The 27,541-nt window shown below is 39.6% G+C and overlaps 2 protein-coding genes across 4 annotated transcripts; both read left to right on the top strand.

Moving 5' to 3' along the window:
• The first annotated feature begins 242 nt into the window (after positions 1–242).
• Positions 243–6,205, top strand: LOC139468624 (transmembrane protein 220-like). Its single transcript, XM_071250739.1, has 7 exons — positions 243–476; positions 1,311–1,441; positions 2,145–2,174; positions 2,596–2,656; positions 3,353–3,485; positions 3,710–3,775; positions 4,925–6,205. Exons 2-7 carry the CDS (start codon positions 1,313–1,315, stop codon positions 5,076–5,078), a joined length of 573 nt encoding a protein of 190 aa, XP_071106840.1. The 5' UTR covers positions 243–476; positions 1,311–1,312; the 3' UTR covers positions 5,079–6,205.
• A 2,847-nt stretch (positions 6,206–9,052) lies between these two features.
• LOC139469478 (solute carrier family 38 member 10-like) lies at positions 9,053–26,629 on the top strand. 3 transcript variants are annotated; one of them, XM_071251661.1, is made up of 15 exons: positions 9,053–9,136; positions 9,663–9,817; positions 10,384–10,501; positions 11,521–11,566; positions 13,551–13,644; positions 14,245–14,385; positions 15,300–15,421; positions 17,425–17,527; positions 18,166–18,348; positions 18,770–18,890; positions 19,327–19,445; positions 20,428–20,593; positions 20,767–20,837; positions 21,199–21,585; positions 21,784–26,629. In XM_071251661.1, exons 2-15 carry the CDS (start codon positions 9,728–9,730, stop codon positions 22,909–22,911), a joined length of 2,889 nt encoding a protein of 962 aa, XP_071107762.1. In that variant the 5' UTR covers positions 9,053–9,136; positions 9,663–9,727; the 3' UTR covers positions 22,912–26,629. The 3 variants fall into 3 exon arrangements, with proteins under 3 accessions (XP_071107762.1, XP_071107763.1, XP_071107761.1); XM_071251662.1 differs by lacking the exon at positions 15,300–15,421 and adding an exon at positions 15,134–15,255 and having other exon boundaries at positions 18,773–18,890; XM_071251660.1 differs by lacking the exon at positions 15,300–15,421 and adding an exon at positions 15,134–15,255.
• The last annotated feature ends 912 nt before the right edge of the window (positions 26,630–27,541 follow it).

The following is a 27,541-nucleotide window of genomic DNA, read 5'->3' as shown; positions in this document are numbered from 1 at the left end:
AGTGGCGACTATATATCTGATCGCATTTAGACCAAGCAAGACGAACACTGGTAGCTCCATCTTGAATACAGTCTATCATGATCAGCGGGAATAATCAATGGTCGCCTTGTCGCCGAGGTTTGCCGGATAGCTCCGAATCATAATTCTATAAACTCGGGGCATCGCGTGTGCGCGCAATGTAAGTGTGTCGTACATGTGCGCTGTGTGGAGTCTATGTATCATACACACACATCGGTAATCGTCACACACGTCTGTGACAGATTTCCAGCGTGCACAGCATTTTGAATTATTATTATGAAAATCAGTGCGAACATTCACTGACGGGTGAGTCTGTCTATCACGTAAATTCACACGAACAGAGTGACAAAGCAGTAGTAGCAAAAAAGAAAGAAATATTCGACTGCCCGGTATCTATTACCGTACTTGCCCAGAAAAAACTTGGACGTGAGGAAAGGCAGTTTACTGCTGGTAAACAGGTAAATATTAAATAGTTTTACATGTTCTGAAGTTATGATGTAGTGAAGTAGCTAGTACAACAATTCCACAGTTTTATCTGTTAAATTGTGTGTGATTTCCAATTGTTTTGAGATCGTTTTTCTTTACCCGTGAAGATCCGGGTTAGAATAGGCGACTATGCTTGTTAGTACTCCACTGTGGTCACTTATTAAACAGTCGACCTGTGAAGATTCCGGGGTAGAATAGGTCTTTAGCAACCCATTCTTGCCGTAAAAGGTGACTCTGCTTGTCGTAAGAGGCGACTTACGGGATCGGGTGGACAGGCTCGCTGACTTGGTTGATGCATGTCATCGTATCCTAATCGTGTGGATCGGTGCTCATGATGTCAATCACTGGATTGTCTGGCCCAGAGTCGATTATTTATAGACTGCCGTCATATGCCTGGAATATTGAGTGTGACGTTTTTTCAAATGTGAAATAAAAATTATTTTTTTTAATCAATTTTTCTATTTATAAGCTACAGCTGTAATAGTGTTGATTTGGCCAAATCCATGTCAACAGTAAATGTTTTATGATGTATTGTGACGTCTTGACTGTTGGACCCCAGCAGTGCCCTCGGCTAATGTAGATTACCAACAAAACATGATCTCAGATAGCATTAAGAATCAACACATGATGTAGATTCAGCATGTGTTAGTGTGTACGGTGCTGTCACAGAATGTCTATGCCAATATAGTTACTCTGATCAAACAAGAACCATTTTCGGTATTTCAATCCCTTTCATTCTGTGTGAAAGTGGTGAGCTTTTGAACTGACATATATATATATATATCAGTCTGATTCCATATTTACAGTGATGGATTATGAGCGTGTTACGACGTCGGCCGGGGACACCCCTAAGATACAGTCCGGGATGTGGGAACATGTCTGGCGTGCCATCAACATCTTCATGCTTCTGTTCTTTTCATTAGCAGCCTTTTACAATGTGAGTGTGTTGGTTTCATCATAAACTGATTGATACTTTTCAATAAATTCACAGACACACTTTATCATGAACACAAAAAACTGTAGATGATACTTAATCTATTTTATAGTCTCAGGTTTAAGGAAACAAATACAAAACTTGGTTCGCCAATCAAATGCCATGGAATCACTTGCAGATTATTTATTTACATTTACAGTGTACCAGTAGTTGAATGTACTTTGGGACACAGATTATAAGCCAAATGTGTTTCCATATTGTAAATATCATGTATTAGGAAGAAATATGTGATTTTTGCATGTTCAAGACATAATTTCATATGAAGTAGCATTAGAAACTCTGTATGAATGCAATGTTTGAATGAAGTGCCCATTTTTTCATAGATGTTACAGTGCCGTTTGACTTGCAGCCATTGTTGTATCATGTTTTGGCAACACATTGGGAAACTTGTATCAAATCATATTGGGAATGTTAATAGTTTATTGAGAAAGAAAGCCTATTGAGCTTGGAAGAAGATACTGCATCATTTGCATATTTATCAGACTATAAAACTAAGTGTATGGGACTGGTTTATCGCATCGAGAACACAAGCCTTAAAATAGTAAAAATGTATGTGTCTCTTTAGCTTTCATGACAATCTACCATTTATAATGTATTTTGTATATTGTCACTGAGTCAAAGACAAATAGTATCAATTGTTTTCCAGTTGAATGACAGTGACTGGTACCTGTGGGTGGTGAGTATTGAACCTTGTACTTTAAATGTAATATCAACACCGCTATTGGATTATTGTGTTATTTCATCACACAGACAAAGAATCAGTCTGAATGGCAGTGACTGGTGGGTATTGCATCATATGGTATAGAGGCTGTGCTGATTAACCGTTGTGTCACATTTCACCTTAGCCTGACTCATACTATTGCTTATCTCTACTCATTTCCAAGAATTGGAAACGTTGTAAACTGTGTTCCCGGAGAGCAGTAAAAAAAGCTCACCAAATGCATCCTTGGTCTGCGCAAGCGCACTGGAAACAGGTGACCAAATCGGTATACACGTCATTCTCTCTTTTATCGTAGCAGGGGAAGAGAGGATGGCTCGATAGTGCTATGACATGAGAATTTGATAAGATTTGTGTTAAAGTCTTGTATTTGTTTCAGCCAATATATGTTATCCCCGCTGTGCTATGTCTTCCAATCATTGCAAAACCAAGCTTGTCTGGTGAGTGTGTGTTTTCTATTTCATTTTGCATGTTAAGTTGGTGTGTGTCACATGAACTCCAGTAACTGATGTGGCAAACAGACAAAATTAAAATAGTAAAAGAGTATATAAAATTTACGTTCCATCCAGTCATCATGGCAACTCATGTCAAGAGAAGGGACTGTATAAAGAATATGGTATATATATTCAACATAATCTGTGCCATATTTCCCACGACTGTTACCTTCTGTAATACACTGATCAACATTGTATCAATATGTTGACCTCTTGGGACTAACAGTGAAAGTATAATGTGTTCATTTACTGTGTGTGGTTCCAGATCTTTTTGTTCCCTGATTAGCATAGATTGGCGGATACATTTTTTGTGTGTGCAAATCTCATTGTTTCTATTTTATTTCTTATAAAGTTATTTTGGTAAGTTGGCAAAGAGGTGGAAAGTAACTGCTTATTCTTTGCAGGATGTTAGATATTTTAACAGTTACATCATTGTATTTGCTTCTGTCAGAGAAGGCCTTTGTCTCCTTACCTGCATTTGCTCAACTGTTTAACAAGGTCCCATTTACCCTTTAACCTTTCTAATCCAAAAAAGATAGAGTGGTGGTGAAAATAATGAAAACATAAACTATTTTTTGTTGTTGCTTTGGATCAAGTTATTTGAACCAGTCGCCGGATTGAAAGTATGTGTTTGTTTTACAGAAAATAAGATAGTAGGATGGATGTCGGTGGTGCACTTCACGCTGTGTCTAGCCTACTCCGGGTACCAGATCATCACCATGATCCAAGTCATTAGCGGCCGCATCGAGAACCCGCTTCAACACGAGGAGGGCAGGTGGGCCGAGCACCTTCATATATACACCGACAGGGAAATATGAAACCATATCAAACAATAGGAGATGTTAGTTTTGAAAATTGAATATAAACAATCATTTTATTGTCATTTATATTATTTATCTGTCATTTTGAAATCAACCAAAAAAACTTGGTGAATTTTAATAGTTTCATTATAGAAGGTTTGTGCTGGAATATCTCCTTATCGTGTTGTCATGGTTACAGAGAGATGGGAGGTTTGCTGATCATCATTGCATGGTTGGGGATCTGCAGATTCACATCACTAGGGAGGTATGTGTGTGCCGTCACTCCACTAGTACACTGTTTCCCTGTATCATTACATCTTGTGACAGCTTTGACTCGTAGTAGCCACCTTGACTTGTGGTAGCCGCTTTGACAAGTGATAGCCACTTTGACTCGTGGTAGCCTCCTTGACTCGTGGTAGCCGCCTTGACTCATGGTAGCCGCTTTGATTAGTGGTGGCTGCTTTGACTAGTGGTAGCTGCTTTGACTAGTGGTAGCTGCTTTGACCAGTGATAACCACTTTAACTAGTGGTAGCTGCTTGACTAGTGGTAGCCGCTTTGATTAGTGGTAGTTGCCAGAACTGAAGATGCAAAAACTAGCAAGAAAATACCTTGCAATACCAGGTACAAGCTTGAGTTCAAAGAGAGCCTTTCCTGCAGCTGGACAAACTATCTCGGAGAAACAATCAGCTCTTAACCCCAGCACGGCTGATGCCATAATATTTCCCAATTAGAACCTCAGGTGTTCACCAACAAGCAAACCCAAGGTATCTGACATGCAGGGTGCGTGTGTTGAACTTCCCCGCGCCGTGGGTTGGATTTTCAAAATTTTCAGAGGGGCCATGCCCCCAGACCCCCCTAGCAATCTTGGTCGCTTTGCGGCCTTGACGAATACTCGAGGAACTCATGAGTAGTTGGGTATGAGTACTCGAGTATCATTTTCTCTACCCGTTTCAGCCCTACCTGCAGGTCAATAAATTACAAGTGATTCTGTGGCTAACTAAGCCACTTCTTTTCAGTTTATGTTTCAATAAACTGAAAACAAAGGACTACTGTTAAGGCTAGCTGGTTGGCTGATAATAGAGTGGGCTGGGCGAGTGTTGCATTGTGGGATGAATGATGTCACTGGTTTGATGTTTTTCTACAGTATTTTGGTGTTAATGATTAATTTATTCACAAGAATTGACTTCAATGTGCTTTTTGTGTTTATGGAATTATCAACTTAAAAATAGTGTGTACAATTTGCGTAAATCTTCTAAATCTTGTGTGCACACCAGTGTTTATGTTCCATAAATGCAAAATACTTTGAAGTCAATTCTTAAATAAATCCACATATCCCAGTAAGTTAAACCTTACTCCTGAGAACGTGTTGAACAAAGCATCATATTAACCTCTCTATGTATGTATATTGCGCAGGCCTCACACGACTGCCATGAACCGGTCACTGATGAATGCCCTGGTCCTCATGTCGGTGACGCTGGCGGTGCTGCCGCTGTTCACCTGGGCTCTGTGTTTTGTGGGGGACTGGCATCAGAAGCTGGGACACTGCAACGGCATGTTTAGGCCCTAGGACGGAGAGGAGGACGATGACGAGTCAGTGTGTTGGATTTAACGCCACTTGAAACAGTGTTTCAGTTATATCATGATGTGTCCATTGGGACATCTGGGAGGAAAGCCTGAAGTGATGCAGGCCCTGGTTGTTTTCCACTTTGAAAAAATGCATGAGTGTGGTATGGGCAAACCGAGAACAATGATCAGGGGAATCTGGGAGTCAAACACATGATCATAGGTTTCTGGCACGCCTAAGGGCTGCAAATCTGCACACAGCAAATTGTGACACATTAGATGACGGGGCCACATGTGCCCCCAATGATGATGATGATGATGATGATGATGATGATGATGGTGATCCATGCCGGCATTGTTCTTATGTACTACTCAACTTTTGAAAGAGTTACTTATATTATTCCATGTTATGCCAAACCAGTACCTCATATGTAACTAGTATGCAGTATCTTCGTACACCTCAAAAGTTGTGTGGTATAAGTGGAATTGATGAAAAGGAGGCGGTGAAGTTACTGGTAATTAGAGATAATTCCTCATCATCAAACTGCTTCTGTTGGACCTGTTTGACAATGACCTTCCAATAATGTTTGAAAGCTTTATGATCATACTGTTAGAGATTATTGATAAAAAAGGTTTTGTGCAAGAAATGAAAATAATATGTCATGTTATATTCAGCAACACATCCAAAAAACACCTACACTGTTGACTTTGATTTGTAGTTCACATGTCCACTGAGTCATGACAAAGGGCAAACAAAGTTATTAAATATATTATTATGCTGTTTAATGCTGCAAGCAGGAACATTCCACCGATACTATGGCAATCAACTAAGTGAGTGAATGTTGTTTTATTCTGAGGCTGCAATATTTTACCTGTATTACAGCAATCTGTAAATAATCAACTGAGTGAGTGAATGTTGTTTTATTCTGAGGCTGCAATATTCCACCTATATTACAGCAATCTGTAAGTAATCAAATCTTGGCTGTGTCAATCAGTGGTTAACAGACATATTCAAGTCCGAGTGGCGCACAGTCATCTAGGTCACACTTTGTCACCATCCGATCCTTATAGTCAACTCTTATGACAAGTGTGGTTATGCTGGGGACATAGTCTACCCCAATCTCATTAAAATCAGACCTCAGTTCTCGCTACCGCTAAACAAAGATCTGAGGACATCCCATTACGGGTCACGTCAGAACAACCTTTCACACGACCAATCAGAGCATCGCTTACCTGATTATGAAAGTGACAGTCAGAATGGGATTTCTGATCTTGCAGCCTCGAAAACTTTAACTCCGAATGATAGTTACGGGTTTAACGACTGTATCCATACAATCTAGACCATCTATTTGCCATTCCAGAATGTTCTTTTGTTCAGGTTTCAAATTTGTAATCGACAATGTGTCAAAATATGTTTAGAAGCGTATAGTCGCCAATTTGAAATTAGTGCCGTAAAGCACGAGAAAGCTGCCTTCTGATTGGTCATTCCATTGGTCGGTCAAAGTTCGTGCAAGGTGGGTCTGACGTGACCCGTAATGGGATGTCCTCAGATCTTTGTTTAGCGGTAGCGAGAACTAGGATCTGATTTTAATGAGATTGTATTCTACACCAGATTCTTCGATGGGAAGTATTAACGGAGGGGAAGTGATTTTGTTGTGAATAATTTAACTTATGATCTGATAGTGATGGTGATGGGCCTGCTAACCTGTGGGTTTCCTAAATACTCCATTTTGTTCTACAATTGGCATTCATTGTTAAGAAACTGACACAGTGACTTTTTATGTTAGGCAGTTATTTGTTTGTCAGTGTACTTCAAAGAAAGGTTTCATAACAATCACAATTGGCATTTTTGATGTCTTTGTCCTGAATTAAGGAATGGGACATATAAAGGCTCCTGCCTGTACGTGCTATGCGTGGTTTCAATGGTCTCAGTAATGTTGTAATAATCAAGTGTATGTTTACTGGAAATACCAAGGCATAGAGTGCAAGTTTGTATGACCATAAAAATGTCAGCTAAATCCTATATCAATTTAATGTCACTTAATATGTGCCCAAAGTCTAAATCTTTTATCTTTAGGACTACATGTATCATAATTTATTTGAAAATATATGAATGCACTAATAATGTTAACTGAATTAAATCATTTCTGTTTTTTAATGTTATAAAAAGACAACAATATTTTTTTTTTATATGTCCACCTGTTTCCATGAAAATATTGTTAGCTAGTGTACACAATGTATATGGATGTTTCTAGCAATTCTTATTTTTCACCACAAGACATGACATATTTCCATAATATTTTGCAAGATTTTAGTTAGTCTATTTAATAAGTCCCTGTGTGTGTTTCCTGTGTGGTTACACTGTCATCCATTGAAGCAAATGTTACTTGCCATTTTAAAGAACATATTGATAATATTTTTGTTCTATTCGTTATTTTTGTTCAAAACAGTATTTTTTGTTTGTCAACTTTATCTGCTGTCTATGAACACCCTGTGATGATGTCGCCATATCAGTCCCACCGTTTACACATGTATCTTGGTGTGAATAAACCTACAGTTTGAATTTGTAATAAATATATTTTTCCCTTTTCATCTGCCTTGGTTTTTGTCAGTGTCATATTTCAACTGATGAGTGTAATATCAAAGCTAGGATCTCTATTGCACAGACACTTGGAGGTACAGAGTGAAGTCTTGTTTGTACACAGACACAGTCAGGGCCTTGTGAGGTGGTCAGTGAGGCCCTTGAGGTGGTCAGTGAGGCCCTTTTTAGGTTGGTCAGTGAGGCCCTTGTGAGGTGGTCAGTGAGGCCCTTGAGGTGGGTCAGCGAGGCCCTTGTGAGGTGGTCAGTGAGGCCCTTGAGGTGGGTCATTGAGACCCTTGTGAGGTGGTCAGTGAGGCCCTTGTGAGGTGGTCAGTGAGGCCCTTGTGAGGTGGTCAATGAGGCCCTTGAGAGGTTGTCATTGAGGCCCTTGAGGTGGGTCAATGTGGCCCTTGTGGGGTGGCCTTGAGAGGTTAGGTAGGGAGGCCCTTGAAAGGTGAAAGATGGGGCAGTGAGGGCACTGAGAGGTGGGGCACTTAGGCCCTCGACAGTTTGGTTATTGAGGCCCTTGAAATATTAGGATGTGATAAAACACCTGGATGAGCATGGTGAGAATTGGTCTCTATAAATCATTAACTGTCAATGTACAATTGGAGAGCTTATTTGCATTGAGGGGTTATTTTATTTTAGGGATAGGGAAGATTAGTGACAAAATTATTAGGGGAAGGCAGTAAATGACAAAGTTCCCTGCTTCCATCTGGCAGTCATGTAGAATCTAGAATTCTAGATCTAATTCAAATTACATAAAATCTGAGAATAATTCTCTTACCATTTTATTATAATTAAAAATTTATTTTTTTATTACAACTGTCAGTTTGTTAATACCGTATTCGACCTAATTAGCGCTCAGGGCGCTCTCAAAATTAGAAATAAGGGGCTGTTATTAGAATATAATTTTGGTGAGATTAAAAACGAGGTTGAAAGATTGTAAATTTTGTTGTTTATGCTGACAGCCTGAAATGATAAAAAAGAAGAATGTGTGTGTATTATACACGATAGATATGTTTTTGAGAATTTAATTGCCCGTAATTAAGGGTGCATATAACAAACGAGTGCATATTATACACGAATAAATAAGTCTTGTGTACATTGATCAATCGGAAAGGGTGCTAACTGGGATTGTTCACTAGCCAATATATTAGCAAATATCGCCGTGGGCGTTTATTAGAGCGGGGCGCTTATTACGTCGAATACGGTAACTGGGTTGTTCTTTACACAGGGCCACGGATAGCCATACCAAACTGACTGTACTGATTACATTAAAAAAAGATGTTTTTTAATGTAATCAGTACAGTCAGTTTGGTATGGCTATCCGTGGCCCTGTGGTTCTTTATGGTACTTACGGTATAAGATGAAACCGGAAGTACAAACAAACTGTGGATTATCTCCCTTATGTAAGATGGAGCATGACACGTATTTGTTTTTGTTTACCCGCTCCCGTTAATAAACAACACTTGTCGCAAGTATGATTTACCTTTTAATTTAATTGAAAACTGTGAATGTGAAAAGAACACATGTACAAAGTGTAATTATTGCCATGATTAATATGACAGGAAATAATTACACGAGTCTATAAGAAACACCGGACCAGAAACGCCAAACCGATGGCATGCCATGCCGATGGCACCATTTGAACATCCTAGGAAATAATTTGATCAATTTCGAAATTCTATTAACAGACAGTAGTACGCCTAAGTAGAAAATGATAAATGATTGTATGATATTTATATCGATGATGTGGCATTTGTTTGCAAGTGTTTATAAATCTTAATATCGTGTTTGAAAATGTGACTTGTAAGCGAAGTTCTGCACCAAGTTCATGTGCTTCATCTATAATAGTTCTTATAAAACTTCTAAAAAATGGTCTCTTCATGAGATTCACTCCTGCCTTTTAACACGAATAGGAAATGATGGTGCTAATGTATGCAATATTACACGTTGTGAGACACAGTATTCAATATTTTACCTTCTCTATGTTTTTACTTTTAGGGTGATATTTTCAAGAAATCAAAATTACTGATGTAGAAGGTGGCACCTCAGAGCACAATATCAAAATGTCTTCAGGAAACTGGCCTTACATCCTCAACCTAGGAAACAGCATCATTGGGGTGGCTGTCCTAGCAATGCCCTTCTGCTTCAAACAGGTAAACACTTTCGTTACTATCTTATTATTTATGTGATTCTTGCTATCAGCTGTAACAGGAATGTAAATTATTGTAATTCTGCACAGCATTTATTTCTGCGCATTTGGTGAAGGTCAGTCTGACTTGATCCCCGAAACCTGATAATTTTTTATCCTTCTAACTTAATGTTGAATAGTTTGCCCGGGTAAATTACTTACCCAGGGACAGTGATATCACTTTCTCGCCCATGAGGTAACTTTTATTCTCTAAAACCTGCAGCCCAGTAGCCTTGTTGTTAAACAATAGTGGTTTAAGGGTGACTTTGTTCAGTCAAATTGGCAGTTCTAGCAAGTTACATTTCAGTCTTTCAAAGTCCACTGGGGCTGTCTTTTTGTTGTATATCAATCCTACATTTAATAATTACCCAGTTACACAGAAACAATGTCTCAGTTTCACATGTGTCACTAATTACAGAGACTGTGGAGCAAAGTCCCTCATAAATTAGCTCCTCAATGATTCTGTAAACCCTGGTAAGATTGGAAAACTGTACCCACCCACTGTAAATCCTTGACGTTTGTTCCTTTCAGTGTGGCATTGTTCTTGGTATTGTTCTGCTGCTCTTCTGTACCTGGCTGACCCTGGTGTCATGTCAGCTTCTCATGAAGGCTGCAGCCGTCAGCAGGAAGAGGTCGTATGAGTTTCTAGGTATGGTTGAATCACAAACTGAATGTTGAGATGTTTTAAACTTGGCAACACAGCAGTCTGATTTACCTCAGTTGTAGACTAGACTGTTGTAGATCAGGCCATTTAAATAACATGTTTATAATAATATTGAGGTATTATTACTTATTGACCAACTTAATTTCTGTGATAACTGTGGAGATTTTCTGGTGATAATATATATTCCCAGCAACCTGTGCTTGTCTTAAGAAGTAAACCCATTAAGATCTGTGGTAGAATAGGTCTTCGGCAACCCATGCTTGCCGTAAAAGGCGACTATGCGTGTCGTAGGAGGCGACTAAAGGGGTCGGGTTATCAGGCTCGCTGATTTGGTTGATGCATGTCATTGTATCCCAATTGCGTGGATCGATGCTCATGATGTCAATCACTGGATTGTCTGGTCCAGACATGATAATTTACAGAACGCCTTCATTAATGCCATGAATGTTGCTGAAGAACAAACAAACAACTGGTAGTTACTACCTGTGTATGGGGACAATGTCTGGGGAAATGGGATTTACAAAATAATGTTTTACAATAATGTTTCCATGGTTGCCATGTCTAACAAACAAACAAACAGAGCAGGGTTTCTCTTGATTCCTGCATATTTGATGGGATTTTAACAAAAAAAATACTTATATCCATTCTTTTGATGAGTCATATTTTATGCAACATATTTTTATCAGTAGGAACTAGTTCTTACAAAAACATTAATGTTAAAAATACAGTAACCATGGTAACAGAAAATGTTTATTTTTTTATTTTTATGTGCTTGAAATCAATGTTGTTTTCTCTGATCAATATTGTGTAGGTTAAAGTTAAGCTTTGATTGTCTGGGTGATTCACTATGGCTGATTCCGTCAGTCAGTTTTGTAACTGGAGTAATAGTTGAGATTGTAGCCTGAATATTTTTTCAAGGTTCTGCTTGATGGTCTGAAATCATGTTTTGATGTCAGTATGATATCTCAGTAGGAGTATGACTAAGTGTGACATGTTTCTTGCAGCATACTACACTTTCGGTGCTGCCGGCAAGTTTGTCATTGAAGTCGGGTAAGTGTCACTAACAGACAGTTAGAGTATGATGATGATAATAACAATAATATATTGTAATTAGATGAACTCCACTCAAATGGTTCACGAGGCTTGATGTTGTCTTTACACATGTGAAAGTCCTCTTAGTCCAGTGGATAGAAAGCACACCTGGACTGATAATATAAGGGTAACGCTATTTTTCAGGGCATTACCATTTGCAGAAGCCCGAGGTCTTCCATTAACTGCCCAACGAAGGAGGCTTCTGTAAATGATAATGCCCTGAAAAATGGTGTTACTGTTATTATATCTAAAAAATGGATGGAATTTGTTATCAAATAAAAAGAAAAACCATTGCCGGTTTTGGAACTTTTACTGCAATCAACACAAATGTCACTGACCCACTTTTACAAATATGGAAATGTCATAGAACAAACCAGATGACGTCACTATTAAACGTGATGTCACCTATCCCTATTCTATGACGTCACCTAGCAACAGGCGTGGCCCGTTGTCAAGCAATATGAGGGCATTATCAAGTTACAGTAGCCCGCTCATTTCTGATAACATGTAGGCGGTTTTATGATAACTCTATCCATTTTAGCTATAATCAGAATTAATATGCCTTTACAGTAAATAAAGAAGTTGTTATCCATAAATTGTGTCTACTTTGTCATCCATCAACTTCTAAGTAATGCTTGAGAAACAATTTATACCTGGAGAGTGTAAGGTCGGGGGTTTGATCCCCGGGTGTGTCATGCCACGAGACGTTAAACATGGTTCTTGTTTCCTTGCCTGACGTTTGGCATGAAGGCAATAAAACAAGGCCTGGTCGGCTCAGAGTACATGTGTCTGAGTGGTTATCCATGTTAAAATGCGGCATGGTATCTCAGTGGGCTAGTATAACCAGGGTATTTTGGAAAAAGTTTTTTTTTAGTATTTACTTGAAATGTAGTTTACTAAACTAAGCTTTAGGGTAACATATAGACGCATATGAGAGAAGTGATTGAACAGGGTGAGGGCATAACCCCCAGGGCAAGTGATTATGGATTTTGCTTTTATTAGTCACTAGTGTGAGATTAGTAGAATTCGGTCTTGCAATGAAAATGTTAGAAGGGAGATAGATGGATGGAACAAAATCGTTAGATTGGTGGTGATCAAATATTTCTGAATACTACTGCTTGATTGGAATGTCAAAATAACATGATTAAGTATCTTTCCAGTCTAGCAGAGTACTTGAGGGTATTTGATTATATGAGTATGTCCGAGTTGACCAATGACCCTAGAGAGGTAATCAAATTGGTTAGACCGAAGGGCTTGATGATAAAAATAATTACTATGGAAATTGGGGAATGACCATTATGACTCATTTCTCATGATGTCAAAGGTGATTTTGGAGGGAGGAGCTAAAATTATCATCGATAGTATTTTGTTAGTTGTCCGAGAGTGGTGCAGGGAGTCGGGAGCATACAGCTGAACAGAACGGTTCTCTGTAGGTTTTGGGATCCCGAGTCAGAAAAGAAGTAGAGTTAACGTTCATCAGAAAAACCATCAGGCTCTTCAACCATCATCTAGGTATGTGTTGTATCTATATCAGGCAACAACAAGAATATATCTGAGGACCTTGTGTGTGTATTTATGATTAACTCTATCATAAATAAAAAGGACTGGAGCAAACCATCAGACTTGTGATTTTGAAAGAGAGCTACATCATCCCTAGAACCAAGGAGTAGTTGATAAGGACAAGTGACCATAGGTAGAAGGGTAAAGTACCCGGAACCTAAGGTTACACTAGCACTATAAAACCAGCTTTTATCCATACTAGTACATGCCGACACACCCGCACACACACTTGCACATCGCTATATATGTGTAATGACCTTGTACATATTTCCGCTGATTTCATTCAAGTAGCGTCTGTTTCTGTGCATCAAATGGCTCTGATAACAGTTACAAACAAGTCAGGTTTCTGAAACCAGTGATGCATGACTGCTTCTCTCCACAGCATGATAGGGCTGCAGATCGGGACACTCATTGCGCAGATCGTGGTCATTGGGGACCTTGGGCCAGCCATTGTGTCCAAGGTGTTGGGGGTGGAGGTAGGTAACATTTCATGTAGTAATTATTATTCATACATCCTCTCCAAACTTTCACTTCAAGCAAAACATGTAAACAGGAAGTTTGTTCAGTGACACTCAGAGTTTGGTGATCGTGATGGTGATGTGTCACGTAAAGCAGTTCAAGGGTGTAGGTAGCTGTTACCAAATCCATTTTCATGCTAATTAAGAAGCCCCATGTAAATGGTTGTGCTTTAAAGTTATGTCGGAATTTAACCTCTGAGTGCATGGACGTCTCAGAGGTATCAAATAAACTATGTCTCTTTTATAGGGCCGTGGACTTGTTCGGTAATGTCAGTGGTTAATGTCTACTTCAAGGTCATACCGTCAAGGAAAGTTTGTCTATCTGTTAACTTGAGAAGCATGTATTTGTCCGCTTGGTACATGTCATATTTAAAGTCTAAACAGGTCCTGATTAGTTTATATCAACATGGACATGGGTACTGGACCATCCAACATAGTCCTCCTTTATCAGTGACAGATGTACAGGGTTTGTTTAATCATGCAAGGCTCAATTAAAAAGTCATAAACGTGGGAAGGATAAGTTGAACAGATATTATTTATTTTGTGTTGATGTTCCAGAACACACCCCACCTGCGCACATACCTCATTGTGTTCCTGTGTCTGTGCGTGGGGTTGCCTCTCGGACTGCTCAAAGACCTCCGCAGCGTCAGCAACGCCAGCACCATCTGCATCTGCTTCTACACCGTCTTTGTCTTCTATGTGAGTAGTTATAGTTGGTAACCTTATTGACAGTCTCAGTGTTGTAATTGTGTGTACTCTGCCAGTGGACATGGTTGCTATAGGGTGGCTGTCGTTACCATGGTAACAACTTTACTATTTGCTTGTGATATGAGCTGACTCATGAGGATCAGATGGTCACAATGTGTCACTTTACTCATTGGTTGTCAAGGAAACCATCAATGTTGATAGGTTCTTGTTTTATCAGGCAATGGTGTGTGTGTGCATGCGTGTGTGCGTGCGCTTGCACTTACCGCCAAAAGAAACGAGACCCATAGAAATATATAGAGAAGTATGCACGTAAAGAAGTGGTGTGTCCGATGTGTACCAATTAATGACAAAACTAACGATGAGTCAAGTGTTACCACAGTCTTTGTTCTTATAACGATATGCTGCATACGCTTTCCTTTACACGCTAAACACCAATCTAATGTCTCTTGAATGTGCATAATTCTTCATATATTAACCAACATGTATGGTATTTGTGTTTCTTTTGTCGGCGAGTTTATCAGTGGTGGGTATCAACCATCTGTTTCCATCTCTTTACATGTTGTAACTTCTGCATGTGTCGATGAAATGTACATTTACACCCATGGGAAGAGTTATCCTTGAATGGTGGCCGGAAAATATTTCAATGTAATATTGTTTAATGGTGAAGGGTGACTTCCGTCTTCAGCTTTGATGGATGTCTTTTTTTTGTTGCATGTCGCCTACTGTTTCTTCCTGGCAGGTGTTGACCCTGTCCAAACCCAACTTGTGGTCTGGAGAGTGGTATTCTTCAGTGCGGTTCTGGAGGCCCCAGGGACTTTTCCAAACTCTTCCAATATTCTCCTTCTCTTTCGGGTGTCAGACGTAAGTACTTCTCCTCGACAACTAACTGTATCATTTCTCCCCAGGTGCTGACATTATCGGGTTCAAACCTGTGGACAGGAAGCTGGTACCATAAGGTGGCATTCTGGAGACCAGAGGGTCTTTTTCAGACTCTACCCATATTCTCTCTGTCATTCGGCTGTCAGACGTGAGTAACTGTGTCTGCATCTTCCCGAGGCAAGGGAGGTAACTGACTGTAAAAGTCCAGTTTCCACCCTTGCCGAACAAGGCTGGAGTTTCTGGGCTCGATTGTATTGCCACCAGTGGCTATTTATATAGTCAATTAACACCCTTGCTTTGGGAAGATGCTGTCTGGTGATCTGGTCAGCATGAGGATCACCCCTACACATCTCCCCGTACTAGCTCCTTCCCTGCAAGTAACACCTATGTCACCCTCCAGGTATCATCGCTGCCACCAGCGTGCACTGCAAACAGCCATTACAAGAATCTTGAATATTTTCCCTTTAACCCAAATGTAGTGACATTTATATTCTTGTCACCCTCCAGGACCCACTTGCACAAAGCAATCTTAGCGCTAAGACTATCTTAAGCCTATGTTAAAGAATGGGAGTTACGATCATCTTAGCGCTAAGATCGCTTTGTGCAAGTGGGCCCTGGTATCATCGCTGCCACCAGTATGCAAGCGGCCATTACAAGAATCTTGAATATTTTACCCCTAACTACATATGTAGTGACATTTATAATTTTGTGTATGTCTTTAAGAATGCTATTCTAGTTAATCGGGAAACTATTACTGTCACTATTTCTAAGAATAATTTACTTTTGTTTAATCAGATTGGTTCAAGATTGCAAATCGGCCCGAGATAGAGGACTAACACTTGCATTCTCACTAAACTAATAACATGATAGTTGAAAGGAAATAGAAATTCAAATTGACAAACAAACAAAACATTTTAGCTGGGGTAAGAATATTTGGTGTCATGACAATCTGCATTTGTATGTAAACATAACGGCCAGTCAGAGTTCAGCTCCATGCATAGTTGTTGCTACCTAGTAGAGTGGGGAGCTGTGACATGTGACAGCAATAGTATGGAGAGCTCCACGAACAATGCGCTGTGAGGAGCTTGTCCCGTTCACTACTCTGATCCTACCTTCCTTACAACATCCTCACACCTTTCCCTGGGTCAGACATTGCATGCAATCTTATTCCTCTATTGGTCTACTGTAGACCAGTAGAACTTTTTCATTGGTTGAGCCTAAAGATTAAGTTGTATGTTGCACAGTGCAACTATGTTACAACTAGATCAAGTTTTATGTTGTACAGTGCAACATTGTTACCACTGGTGCAAGTTTTATGCTGCACAATGCAACAATGTTACCACTTGATCAGTCATGTTTATTTGCATGTGCAACTATGAAGTATTTAGTGTTATGTGTTTCAAAGTGCAACAATGTTACCACTTGATCAGACATGTATATTTGCATGTGCAACTATGAAGTATTTAGTGTTATGTGTTTCACAGTGCAACAATGTTACCACTTGATCAGACATGTTTATTTGCATGTGTAACTATTAAGTATTTAGTGTTATGTGTTTCAAAGTGCAACAATGTTACCACTTGATCAGTCATGTATATTTGCATGTGTAACTATTAAGTATTTAGTGTTATGTGTTTCACAGTGCAACAATGTTACCACTTGATCAGACATGTATATTTGCATGTGCAACTATTAAGTATTTAGTGTTATGTGTTTCACAGTGCAACAATGTTACCACTTGATCAGACATGTATATTTGCATGTGCAACTATGAAGTATTTAGTGTTATGTGTTTCACAGTGCAACAATGTTACCACTTGATCAGTCATGTTTATTTGCATGTGCAACTATGAAGTATTTAGTGTTATGTGTTTCACAGTGCAACAATGTTACCACTTGATCAGACATGTATATTTGCATGTGTAACTATTAAGTATTTAGTGTTATGTGTTTCAAAGTGCAACAATGTTACCACTTGATCAGACATGTATATTTGCATGTGCAACTATTAAGTATTTAGTGTTATGTGTTTCACAGTGCAACAATGTTACCACTTGATCAGACATGTATATTTGCATGTGCAACTATTAAGTATTTAGTGTTATGTGTTTCAAAGTGCAACAATGTTACCATGTTTCCTGGTTGTTGCAGTCAACTGTTCCTCCTGTATGACTCCCTGCCGGAGCCAACACTCAAATCCATCAATGGTGTCACCAGCAGCGCTGTCAACCTCTGTGCCGTGGCCTATTTATTGGTAGGAACAGGCATCTTTATGTTGTCTTTAAAATACAACCTATGCCAATAAAAAAAACATACACAAGTTAGGTTAGGTTATTTGTTGTTTAACACCACACTCAGCAATATTCCAGCTCTGTGATGGCAGTCTGTAAATAATTGAGTCTGGACCAGACAATCCAGTGGTTGACATCATGAGCATTGATCCACGCAACTGGGATACGATGACATGGATCAACCAAGTCAGCGAGCCTGACCATCCGATTCCATTAGTCGCCTCTTACGACAAGCATAGTCACCTTTAACGGCAAGCATGGGTTGCTGAAGACCTATTCTAACCCGGATCTTCACAGGTCATACTCAAAAGATGTCATATGAATCATGTTATTTCATCGTAGGATATTAAAGCATCACCTACTCTAATTCAATAGTTACAATTACATGGCTCGAATATTTAGGTTTAGTTGATACCAACACTTGTCAGTTTGTATGGCTACTTGGTTAAGATAGAGTGAGTATTATTTGTCATGTTCTAGTAAAAATATTTCAGGGTTGGTGGGGTAATCATTTGAAAATCTTAATCAACAAGTGCATTTTTTTTCAATACATTTCTTATCTTGAAATTGTGACATCATTGGATAACTATTATATCTCCAGGTTGGTTTCTTTGGTTACATTGCCTTCTACGACAAAGACATCAGCGGTGACATCATCACTCTGTTCCCTGCCACATTTGCGGCAGACATGATGAAGCTGCTGTTTGTGGTCTCCATTGCCGTCACCTTCCCCCTCATCATCTTCCCCTGCAGAGCCAGCCTCTACACGCTGCTCTTCCCCCAGGTACAGAGTATTTCATTTTCTGAGATAAAGGGAGTTTGATGCATTTGCTGGTTATTGCTTCTGAGCTCTTTGATGGATGGTGGATGGCCACCAAGAAAGACTGACTCTCAAATGAGACCAGATCATGTCATAATGGTAGGTCTCTGGTCTATGTCTACCTAGATAATCTACACTATTTCATCCTGTAAGGAACTGATCAATTATTATTTTTTGGTGGAGGGATGGGGGGGGTGAGGTGGGTGAGAGAAGGGGGATTGGAGAGAGAAGGGGGATGGGACAGACACACACACACACTCTCATACACTAACACACATACACACACAAAAAGCAGACAGACAAACAGACAGACACACACACTCTCTCACACACAGTGCCTCAGTGTGATCCTGTTCTGAACAGACACATCAATGTTTTGTTGCAGCAGAAACAGAAGTCCTATGAAGACATTCAGGAGGAGAACCGCATGCCGGAAATCCATTTCAAGTTCATCACCGTCACCATCGTCGTCTGCTCCATGATCACTGGCATTCTCGTGCCCAATGGTCAGATATTATTTCACACTAGATATGAGTCATATGAAGTAGCTTGACAGCACCAGTTACCCAATGGTCAGATATTATTTCACACTAGATATAAGTCATATGAAGTAGCTTGACAGCACCAGTTACTCAATGGTCAGATATTATTTCACACTAGATATAAGTCATATGAAGTAGCTTGACAGCACCAGTTACTCAATGGTCAGATATTTTTTCACACTAGATATAAGTCATATGAAGTAGCTTGACAGCACCAGTTACTCAAGATTCTTTGTCTGATCATAACGAGGCTCTTCTATATATGCCCATACAGGAAAACTGTAATTGAACATGACCATTCACCCTGCAACACAAGCCGGGCCTGAGACTGAAAGAGATATATTTTCAGTTGTGTAACTTTCAGATACAAAGATGTAAATGCCTGTGTTTGTACTTGCAGTTGAGTTTATCCTCGGGATGAACGGTGCCACGATGGGTACACTGATCTGCTACATCTTCCCAGCTCTCTTCTTTGTCCGCGTCATGGCCAACAAGGCCGAGGGTAAACACATAGCACAGGTGTGTACTCGGTCAGACTGGCCATGTGTGTGTCTGCAGGTAGTCACCGTGTCTTGTTGTTACAGAATTAGTTAGGTATGAGGCAGCTGCTTTCTTAGAAGTTGAAAGATGAGAAAGCAGACAAACAAATATGGATAACAACTTCTTTATCATTCTGTTATAGCGATCTTATGGTATAGATCCATATACTTATGTCAAGCAAGACTGTTCACTAACTACTGAATTTATTTTGTATCTACTTTAAAAGGAGTGTATAACAGCTGGGGATATATGAGATTATGTCCTGTTGATCCAGTTGAGTATATTACACCTTCCCGAGGCAAGGGCGTTAACTGTCTGTGAAAGTCAGTTTCCACCCTTGCCAAACTAGGCTGGAATTCCGGAGTTGCATTTTGGCTGAATTGACGAGTCTGTGCATAGTCCAATCAAAATCGTGTAATGAAACTACATGGATTTCAAGGCCAGCTTTGGGTCGACTGCAGGATTTGCAAAACATGTGTACCGCCAATTGGGCATTGACGGATATTTTGCGAATCAAGGTTTTAATCAAGGTACTCAAGTGATTTGATGCTTTTCGCAGCGCAAGATATGTTTTATTACAATATAGATCTTAGTTATCGATCAGATCAATTTGACTGGGCGCCCGCCATTTCTTTTGAACCAAATGCAAGTTATATGAGTGATGGAATGTTATTGGTTAGAAGGGACATAACTCGTAATAGCCACTAGTGGCGCTACGATCGATCCTGGAATGTTTTTTTACTCTTTTACTCAGTTAACTCCCTTGCCTCGGAAAGATGAGTATATTACAGCAGGTGATATATGAAATTATGTCCCTGTTGAATGAGTGGATTATATTACAGCAGGTGATGTATATGTGTTTTGGATCCATGTTATCCATGTTAATAATAATAATAATAATAATAAAATCCACATCACTGAGGGACATGCTCAATGCACAACCGAGTTGATTACATTACAGCTGGTGATGCTGCTGGGTATCACAATCCTGTTGGTCAGCACCTTCGCCACGCTGTACACCCAGGACAAGGGCCACACCCATCCTGTCGCCCCAAAAGTGACCGAGGACCTTGCGGCCAACCTGGAGAACCCTGTCCTGAACAAGCCTGTCGACCTGCCGCCTGGGGGTACGTACAGTCTAGTTAGAGACTAGGCAATTCTAGTTAGTGATGATTATGATTAATGATTGATTGTAAATGTCTATGACTGAAACTATTTTTTGATACAAAAAAATGTTTCACATACACAAGATGATTATGTATTGAAGGTGTGTGAAAGTGTACAGTGGTTCTTGTTTTAGATGCTGACAATAAGAATGAGAAAAGAGTTGAGCCTCCGGTACCTGATGCTCCTATAGAAAGTGTTGACAAGGTGGGTTTGTATTGGGTATAGAGTCTCAGCAGTTTTATGAAAACTATTCGCCAGGTTTTGTGACATCCTTTCCTAATAAGAGCCCACATTGTGTGATGCATTTACAAAGATGAGTCACTTTGCCTAGTACTGTTTCTAAAGCAATTTGTTGTGCAGAGTTGTGTCACTAAGCCATGCCAAGAGAAGGCGGACATGGTTTTGTATACAATGTTTGATTTGATTATGATTATAATCCTTGTTCTGTAAGTTCAACACATGAGCTTGTTACAACCCATGTCACACTGGGCACATCTCCCCTACATTTAGATGACAAACCATGATATTACTTGACATGAACCCAACTCACTCACTCTGTACACAGAAAGAAGAGAAGCCCAAGGAAAAGAAGTCCGAGGAACTGCCCAAAAAAGATGGCCTTGGTGATGCTAAAGTTCCTGACAAGGATGGACCGGTTGAGGGCAAGGGTAAGGAGATGGGCCGGGAGAAGGACCTGAGTCAGGAGGTCAAAGCAGCAGGAGGGGAGGATGCTGCTGCTGCTGCTGCTGTGGAGAAGAAGGGGGAGGAAGTCAAGGTCAAGGTCAAGGAAGAGGTGCTGAAGGAGAGGGAGAAGAAGATCGAGGAGAATGAGCAGAAGCAGCAGGTGTTGCTGGAGCGGCTGGTGGAGCAGCAGGAGGAACAGAAGGAACTGATCAAGGAGCAGAAGCAGATCCTGCAGGAGCTCAAGGAGCACAAGGACAAGGAGCACAAGGTGGGTCATGGAGCTGGAGATGTAGATCAGGGTGGATGAAGGGAATCCTTAGAGAGTGTCAGCATATGGTTCTTCCTAGAATTGTGTGTTCTGTAAATTAAGCCTAATACCTGTATGTTTCATATAGAAATGCCATAATGGTAATACAATAATGGATGTTTTTCACCACAGTGTCACCTTTTATTTGATTTGATTCAGGATACTGATGGTGCAGATCAGGAAGGACAAGATGTCAATAATCCTGCTCAGGGTGCACAACAGCCATTTCCGGATGGACAAGGAATACAGGGCTTACAGCAACCAGTTCAGGGTGGACAAGGCTTACAGCAACCAGTTCAGGGTGTACAAGGCTTACAGCAACCAGTTCAGGGTGGACAAGGCTTACAGCAACCAGTTCAGGGTGGACAAGGCTTACAGCAACCAGTTCAGGGTGGACAAGGCTTACAGCAACCAGTTCAGGGTGGACAAGGCTTAAAGCAACCAGTTCAGGGTGGACAAGCAGTACAGCAGCCAGTTCAGGTTGGACAAGCAGTACAGCAGCCAGTTCAGGGTGGACAAGCAGTACAGCAACCAGTTCAGGTTGGACAAGCAGTACAGCAACCAGTTCAAGGTGGACAAGCAGGACAACAACCAGTTCAGGGAGGACAAGGCTTACAGCAACCAGTTCAGGGAGGACAAGGCTTAAAGCAACCAGTTCAGGGTGGACAAGGCTTACAGCAACCAGTTCAGGGTGGACAAGGCTTACAGCAACCAGTTCAGGGTGGACAAGGCTTACAGCAACCAGTTCAGGGTGGACAAGGCTTACAGCAACCAGTTCAGGGTGGACAAGGCTTACAGCAACCAGTTCAGGGTGGACAAGCAGGACAACAACCAGCTTTACAGCCAGCTAAAAACATCCAACAAAGTGTAAAACAAGTTGTAAAGCAGCCATTGCAAGGTAAACAGCTACAGGGACAACAGCTGGCTCAAAACAACCTTGGCATAGAAGGCCAGCAAGGTCAAGGTCAGCAGGCACCAGGGAACATCCAGTCACAAGGACAGCAGGCTAAGGTCAAGGTCAAGCAGGTTGCTGGGCAACAGGGCGATGTGGTCGTGCCTGTCCAGAACCTGAACAATGTTGGAGATGCTCAGAACGTCCCTGTTAACCAGGGTCTGGTGAATGATGGGATCCTTAAGAGGAACAAGCGAGAGGTAGATCCGTCTGTGGACAAAATTCTCAAAGAAGTGGAAACCCTTGATGGTCGAAGATTGGACAAGAGGGAAGTGATGAATGAAGCGCTAGCCGACAGACTGGTGGCCATCAACAAGGTGTCCAAGAGACGATAGTGATTTACCAAACACTTGTCAGCTGATACTACTTACAGAGATTGTCATACCCATGATCTCAGCATGTTCTCATCCCAGAGGTCACTGCTAGGTACTCAGTGTTTCTTCTGTTATGACATAAGTCGGTATTTACTAGTATGAAAACTTAAGGAAACAGGAACCATTTACTTCTTGGTCTTAGATGTTAGAACTTCCAAAAGAATGAATACCATGAGGGCTTGAGTTGAGTACCAGAGTGACATCTTTGAGAAAATTATTAATGCAGGGACGTATGAACAAATAATAGAAGATCAGATCCGTAAACAGTGCAGTTGTCAGTGGAAAATGTTTTCATCAGTATTTTTCAGTGTTATGAAAGGTGTTTTTGAAGTACTTGGAAGTGATTAACGACACTTACAAATGTATGTAACATGACATGATGATGCCTGCTAACCATCTTCATAATTTGTCAACACAATTTATCAATACAAAACATTCCAATGATGTTTTACTTAGAAACATAGGTTAATAGGGATGTTTGAATAAGGGTAGTTTTGTTACAACAGGGACATCAAAGTTTGAATATTAATCATGTTATGATTGAGGCATCGTATATTTAGGACAAAAACATACCCATCTTTGAAAAATATTTTGGAAATTAAGTCCTTGATTAGGTCATGTCCTCTTAGCAAAGTTTTGCTCCGCTCATGCAAGGCAGACAAATATATATTGCAAATAGGTTTCATCGTATGGCAAAGGAAGACATCCACCAAATACTGTCAATTTCCAGACATTGCCTCTTGCGATAACGATAGAATAAGAAATAGTACAATTCTTGTTTTCTTGCCATCAGAGCAATGCTTTCTTTCAGTGAATATTTATCAACATAGATAAAATTGTATGTATAATTACAGGGCAAGGGCAGTTTGTTTACTATTATCAATTGGCAAGGGTACTATTTATAATTATTAATGGGTAAGGGAGATTTTTGTGTCAACCCTGTGATTCTGGCTAAACAGTTTTCAGTATTGTACCACAATCTATTCGTATCATGTCTTAAGTATGAGCACTTGTTGTATGAGATTCATGGTTTGTTAGAAAGGGTCGATGTTGATCTGATCTGTTTGTTACGTCCATGGTGATGCTTCTCATGACAAGTAAGCTTACTGAATCTTCATTGTAGTCAGTGTATATTTGTAATGTAAATATGCTCAGTTTGTCCATCTCGTGTGTGTGAAGATCTATGAAAGGTCTTAGTGTTATAGTTGCAAATGGGAGCAATATCATCAACTTATTTTATGCCATTATTTGGAAAAGTAGTCAAGAAAAATTCAAGAAAGCCTCCGTTCTCTCATGGTGGATATAATCATTTCACCTTTTAGCTGTTTCAAATTTCTAAAGATATGAATAATTTCATTTAATAAGTTCAATTGTTTTTCATAGATGAATATTTTGTGTCATTTTCCATCTCCACACCTCTTTCAGGAAATTGTTTGTCAAGGAATAATAGAATAAGTGTGGCAAATCGATGTGATTTCTGGTGAGCATCGGGCAAAGGAAATCACAATGCATTTGATGTTAATAATGAATCCGTTCTTGCAATTTTCATGAGTGACTATTTGAGTGTACCTGTGCATCAAGCAAGCATGTACAAGCTGAAGTTGTAGGTAATTGCACTACACCAGTTGTGGAACAAAGCACTTGACGGCTACTCTTTGCTACTACAGTAAACTACGTTCATAACTAACTCGCTTATAACGAACTGGCGGATGTAACTGTGTTGTCAGTCCCAACTGTATATTTCATCATATAAAATAACAAACATGCTTATAAGGAAATAACGGATATAGCAAAGTCACTTTGTGTGTACTCTGTCAACGACAATGTTTATGTTGATACAAACTGCTCACCAATCAGCCTATCAAAGCAGCAATTAACAACTTAAGGCAAGTGATTAACTGGATTAAGTACAGACACCTTGTTATCAATTTACACCCTCAATTAACAACAGTAAAACAGTGATTGGACTAAAATATTTGAAATGTGACGCCTACAGTAAGTAAATTCAGTCGAAATGCTTATAACGAACTACAGTTATAATGAACTAAAATTAGTGTTCCTTTGAGTTCGTTACAACCGTAGTTTACTGTGGATGAATGTGGATGGGTTTTAAGAAAAATACCCCCAATTGTTGATGATACAGAGGAACCTAGTTTGTCCGGACACAGTTAATATGTTAATACCGAAACAACACCTTCCAGGAAATCACTACCAGTAACGTCTGGTCATGGTTAGAATGATTAATTCACACAATTTCAAGCATTATAATACAGTCCGAACAAACAGGGTTTCAGATATTTTTGCACATATTTCGTATCGTATCATGTCTCCTACAACTTACAATGTACCTGCATGTATATACTGTACATGAACCTGCCTACAGTCCCTCACTGTCTTGTACACTGGTGTAAATAGCTGTCCATGTGCTGTTGATGTTTTGTGTTTCACAAATGTACATAGTAATCAAAGTGTTCAAAATAGTCACCTGCCACTTCACAAGCAGGAACTTGTTCAAATATGTTCTGAAAATTTCCCCTTTTCCCCATAACAGGAATAGTACTTGCTGTCAACACTGGTACTGTAAGTCATGACCTTCTACACTGCAGTATCGTAGAAAAAGATGTCATAAAGTTAATTACAATTTTGTTAATCAGGGCACCATTTTACCAGTTTGTACAAATATGTATCATCTGAGCCGACTTCACATACATGGCAAACAATAGGGCTGTAACGAATACACTATGAGGCGAATACAATTCATATCACGAATATAGGGTAACGAATATGTATATTAATTTACGAATACAAGAAGAAGTCAACAGTTGATGTATTATTGTTATATTCAGTGAAATACAGTAATAACAACATAATTATTTGACTTGGTTTGTTAATTATTAATATAATATACATTTATATACTCAGCTTATCCAGGTGCTAGTTTCTGCTCAAATGACAATGACCAGTGACCACAATACTGTCATATTATATATTATAAGAGTGTTGTCTTTGGAGAAATCTATGCAAATAATATGTTCTTATAGATATTTTTAGGTACAGGGTATGTAAATGTACATGATTGCATATTCATAAATATTCGATTCTAGTGGCCACGAATAACAAATTCAATTCATGAATGGATATGGTTTGATTCACCAAATACGCGAGTGAATCGTAACAGCCCTATTCAACAATGCCCATTGACTTCACAGTTAAACATAAAAGTGTTTTCAAGGTAGGTGTGAAGTGTTGGACACTTTATTAATATTACTGACATCTTCAGTGTTAGAACCGGACAACATCCAAGCCAACTGGAAGAAGGCATCCTGCAACCGTACATGCTTGTCATGGCTTTGATGTGGTGGTACTATGGGCCGGTGGGAATAAACCTGAATCGCAGGTAGCATGGGCTTGTTGAACACGATGGCTATAAAGTGATTATGGTCTGGTGTAATTTGTGAATATATTTCTATTTGCACAATTTTAGCCAGTTATGCAGTATTTTAATAGCTTTACATAATGTGACTTTCATGTTCAAAGCTGCTATTTTCAACTCTGTCAAGGTAGACAAGGTAAACAAAGACAAAGTAAACAATACTGAAACTTTATTTTGTGAAGTATGGTCCTATATAAAAATGCAATATATTTTCTTATCTTTATTCAATGACTCAATAAAATTCAATGTGACGTGCTGGTGTCTAGTGGTCTTTATCCGACACTGACTCTGTCAGTCCTATGTTGCTTCCTCTCGCAAAACTCAAACTGTTGTTTCTCATGATATGTTGTATGCATATTAGGCAACTTCTGAACTGTGCCCTTGGCTGATCAGAATTTTTAGAAACTAATTTTTGCATTTCCATGGCAACACATTAATATTAAGTATAAATGGGTTTGTGTTTCTGGAGCTTTAGTAATAACTTTCAGTATTTCTTTATGAATGTATGCACATCAGGAAAGTACTGCAGTGGTGCCCCCTCTCAATGTCAGAATAATGAGATCTGATTGGTCCATTTGATCTTAATAAAATACTGTGTATCCCATCTTGGAGGGGAATAAATTTCTCAGCTGGAGAATAAATCAATAAATCCTTTATACCCTGCCACGGACAAGAGAGGCTGCTCATGGATTTCTGAGAGGCAGAATAAATCACTTATAACTCGAGAAGTATGACACACAAACAACCTGACTAAAGAGGTCTAATACCAGGACCCAGGGGGATCAAACTTTAATGATGCATTAACATGTCATTAAACCTTCATTAACTAATGTATCATTAAATCCAGTTGTACTAACGTTTTAATGATGTTGTGGTGTCATTAGCGCGTCATTAACTTAATGAAGGTTCTGGGGCATCATTAGCGTGTCATTAAAAACAAACATGGCAGCGAACATATTGTTTGAACACTTAGGACGCACAAGGAAAGTCCGTGTTTTCAGAAAACGAACTCAACACCTCCAATCCATGAGCGAATAAGAAGTAAGGGCACGCTACTGTTTTGGGAAGGCAAGCATCAGATATGTCTGCGATCTTGTGAGATGAATTACAGCCCAAATCTACAAGATCGCACACACTTAGTGTTGAACTACAGGTAAC

Source organism: Haliotis cracherodii, unplaced genomic scaffold (genome assembly GCF_022045235.1).
Source record: "Haliotis cracherodii isolate W230 unplaced genomic scaffold, xgHalCrac1.p SCAF_2, whole genome shotgun sequence".
Classification (NCBI taxonomy): domain Eukaryota; kingdom Metazoa; phylum Mollusca; class Gastropoda; order Lepetellida; family Haliotidae; genus Haliotis; species Haliotis cracherodii.
This window is presented reverse-complemented; position numbering and strand designations above follow the sequence as displayed.